Source organism: Strigops habroptila, chromosome 15, assembly GCF_004027225.2.
Source record: "Strigops habroptila isolate Jane chromosome 15, bStrHab1.2.pri, whole genome shotgun sequence".
NCBI classification, from domain to species: domain Eukaryota; kingdom Metazoa; phylum Chordata; class Aves; order Psittaciformes; family Psittacidae; genus Strigops; species Strigops habroptila.
The window spans coordinates 11543625-11547700 of record NC_044291.2 but is presented as its reverse complement, the minus strand read 5'-3'; the positions used below and the strand labels follow the sequence as shown (position 1 = coordinate 11547700).

Below are 4076 nucleotides of genomic sequence, written 5' to 3'. Positions count from 1 at the left end.
CGCTGGCACAGGGTGCCCAGAGAAGCTGTGGCTGCCCCATCCCTGGCAGTGTTCAAGGCCAGGTTGGACACAGGGGCTTGGAGCAACCTGCTCTAGTGGAAGGTGTCCCTGCCCATGGCAGGGGCTTGGAACTGGGTGAGCGTTAAGGTCCCTTCAACACAAACCAGTCTGGGATTCTGTGATTTGGACACCAAACCAGGGACCTGCCCCCCGCCCCCAACAGCATCATCCACCCCTGTAGGAAAGAACAAACAAAAAAAGACTTTTTTTTTTTTTATAAAAAGATCAATGAAAAATTTATTTATAAATTTCGCACTCTGGGGCTACACGTCTCTATCATACACTCAGGAATATGCTGTACTGTACAGACTTTATCCAGTTAGAAATGATCATATAGTGACCCACATACAGCTTCAATATAAGCCTAAAAATCCTTAACATTAATTAACATAATTAAAAAAGGTATTCGCATCTAAAGAAAACTCTACAGAAAAACTCCTTTCTGGAGCAATCTGTGCATCAGCTTCAATGTCTGCTTATTCCACTGACATTAGCAATATATTCTTCTTACAAAAATAATAATAAGACGACTGCTGGAAGGCACCAGTCATGCCCGAAGGAGCCTCCCCCACCTGCCTCTTTCCTTGCTTTTCCTTGTACTCCCCGTTTTGGCGTGAAGGGTCAGCAGCACGATGAGCCAACAAGGGGGGCGGGGGGGGGACCCTCATTTCAATTTGAATCAATCTGCATCCCTTTTATTTCTCAGGATCAAGAGAGACGAGGGGGGGGTGGGGGTTGCATAGAAAATTGAAACTCCAGGGACTAGGAAGGGCAGCAGCTTTTCAGTAAAATACAACAGGGATGTAAAAATACATCAACTCACAATTTCAGAGCAAACCCCCGTCCCCGACATACAGACTCCCCAAATCTCAGCGTGTCCAAAGCTCCAGGAGGCTGGAAAGGAACAATACTTTTCTTCAACAACTCACCCAGCAATTCACACAGGAGATTCACAGTCTCAATAGGTATTTTATAAAAATATAAATATGGGTTACATCATGTTGTCTTTACAACACTGGACAGAGCTCCCTTTAGACTGGGTTTATAACCAAGGCTTCTTTTTAAACACTCCATCTAGAACTTGGCTTTACAATACACTTTTTAATACCATGTCATAAATGTTATGACATTTCCTTGTGGCAAATCCATTTAGTCAAAATAAAAACAAAAAATAATATAAATGTGCAACCATCTGGTATCGACGACAAAACCTCGCTAGAAAAGATCTTGTTCCCACCCCGTCACTGTCGCACAGAAGCACCAGTGGAGGTGCTGGACACCCCCTTCCATGCTCACAGAGAAGACTTGGGCCAAGCAGTTCCTTGGGAATGGCAGCATCGGCAGCAGGCGCTTGCGACGGGGCTGCTTCTCTTCTGCTTCTTGAAATCTGGAGCTTTTAAAAGAATCATCTCAAAGAGTTGAAGTGGAGAAAAACCAAACTGCAGGTGAACTCATCGGAGACAAAGCAGGATATTCAGTGCAATGGGAAATCATCATGGCAGACTCAAGTGTTTTAGTTTTAAGACTAGAACAACAACAACAAGAAGAAGGCGTATTTCCCAAACCGTATTTCTGAAACACTCACCACCAGCTTCCAACAAAACCAGGCTCACAATCTTCACCCACAAATATATACAGACATGATAAATAGTTAAGACACAACCCAAATAAACCAGCAGGTAACTATTTGCCTTTTTTAATGGGAATGGTTGGGATGCAGGGAGCGAGAGAGGGAGGAGCGGGGAGGTGGCAGTGAGACGGATGGCTTTAGTGCAGATGGACAGGGCTGAAGGACCAGCGGGAGAGAGGAGACTTCGGAAATCTTCCGCATTTTCCAAATGGATGTTCTTGTGCCATAGCAATAAAAAGCAGCATTTGCGATTATACGTGCAGTCACTTCCGAATGCGACTTCGGGTGGCTTTCTCTTCTTCCTCCCTTTCTTTTATAAATATATATGGAGATATATATCATATAAAAGACGGGTGACTCTCTACAGACATCAAAGGAGTCGTTCTGCATTGAGAAGTGTTATCCAAGTTTCACCAAAAAATAATAAAATTCCCAAACTATTCTCAGTAGTTTTCCGGCATCTCTCCAGGCAGCAGAGAGCGCTCGCGGCCCTTCCTGTGCAAAAGCAGCTCCTCTGCCTCCAGAGTTTATTCACTTCTTTAAAAGAAACACAAAAACACAAGTCCAGGATTTGCTAATCCTCCTTTACTCACAAAACCAGAAGGATTCAATGTCTTTTCCTGGGATCTCACGTGTGCTAAACGGATTCAAGGAGTGGGTGAGGACACAGATTCTCTTCGGACACCCATAAAAAAAACAAACCAAAACAAAAAGAACCAAAGGAGAAAACCCAACGCAAAATACAACAAAACAAGAAGCAGTTGGGGTGAGAAAACCGTGTCGATCGTATTCCAATGGAGTCGCCTTGGGGATAGACAAAAATCAGTGGTGGGAAAACACTGGGAGCTTGCAGGAGGAGGGTTTTCCCACTCTTCCACCCCGGGAAGGGCCGCCGGGAACCCCCAGCCCATGACGGGGCCTCGGGGGGACCGGGCACCCGGGGAGGGTGGGGGGGACTTTGGGGAGCGTTGAAATGAATTCGCTTCTGAGCCAGATACTTCAGGTCGGCGGGATGAGACCAAGGGGAGCGGGGAGGGAGGATTAAATATTAGCGGGGAGGGGACGGGGGGGAGCCCTTAAAGCATCTGCCCAGATGTCAAACTGAAACCGTGAATACTGTGAGTGCAGCCGAGGTAGATGGAGGAGAAAAAAAACGTATTACAGTAGGAAAACAACCCTTGGAAGGAAAAAACAACGAAACAACTTTCGAAGCAGGCGAACGGCGGCGCTTTGCGGGGGGGGGCCCGGGTCTTCGCCAAATAAACCCCGCGCGGGGCCGGGAGCAGCTTTGGCGGCCGGGGGAGAGGGGAGGGGGCGGCCCCGGCATCACCGGGCACCGGCGGAGTATTTGGCCTTGGTGATCAGGTAGAGGACGATGTCCTGGTGGCCCCCGAAGGCGGCGATGTGCAGCGCGCTCCAGCCGTCCCGGTTGGCCAGGCGAATGTCGGCACCGAACTTGACGAGGAGCTTGACGAGCTCCAGGTTGCCGTCGATGACGGACTGGTGCAGCGCCGTCTGCCCCTCGGGCCCGAAGGAGTTGACGTTGAATTCGCAGTTCGTCATGTTCTGCAGCAGCGACTGCAGCTCCTTCGTGTTCCCGCGCCGCACCGCCTCCTGGAACACGCGCTGGCTCGGCGGCGGCGCCGCGCACGGGGACACCTCGCTCTGGCTCATGCCGCCGCCTCCCGCCCGCCGCCCCGCAGGGACAGCGCCGCCTCCGCCCGCGCGGGCATGCGGTGGGGCTGAGGCGGGGCTGCGGTGCTGCTGCGGGCGCTGCTGCTGCTGCTGCTGCTGCTGCTGGTGGTGGTGGTGGTGGTGCCGGCGCGCAGCGCTGGGGCCCCGCCGCTGCTCACCGGCTGCTCCCGTCCCGTCCCGCCGCGCCCGCACCCGCTGCCGCCGCCGGCCCCGCGCCGCGCCTTTTACCCGCCCTTTTATTAGCATAACAATGCCACGGCCGTGACGTCAGCAAGGGGGCGGTGCGCCGCACCGCGCGCCCATTGGAACCGCCGGGCGGGGAGACACGCCCCCCCCGCCCCCTCCCGCCCTGAACTGCGCGGGAGGGGGCGGTGGGGGGCGCTCCCGGCTCGGCTCGGCTCGGCTCGGCTCGGCTCGGCTCGGCTCGGCTCGGCTCGGCTCGGCTCCGATCCGATCCGATCCGGGCTCGGCTCGACTCCAGTCCGGGCTCGGCCCGCTTCGCCTCGGCTCGACCCGCCTCGGCTCGGCCCGGCTCGGCGCGGCTCGGCTCGGCTCGACTAGTGTTGGGGCTTGGCCTGGCCCGGCCTGGCCCGGCCCGGCTCGGCGCGGTGGCAGCAGGCAGGGGGCACCACCGCCCAGGCCGCGCCTCCCCGCAGCCCTGCGCTGGAACCGGGCTGAGCCCGTCCCCATC

General features: G+C 54.2%; 1 protein-coding gene across 1 annotated transcript; it reads right to left on the bottom strand.

The window, feature by feature from the left end:
* Positions 1-263: 263 nt before the first annotated feature.
* On the bottom strand, positions 264-3571 carry NRARP (NOTCH regulated ankyrin repeat protein). Its single transcript, XM_030506668.1, has one exon. The coding sequence runs from the start codon at positions 3362-3364 to the stop codon at positions 3017-3019; it is 348 nt and encodes a 115-aa protein (XP_030362528.1). The 5' UTR covers positions 3365-3571; the 3' UTR covers positions 264-3016.
* Positions 3572-4076: the final 505 nt, after the last annotated feature.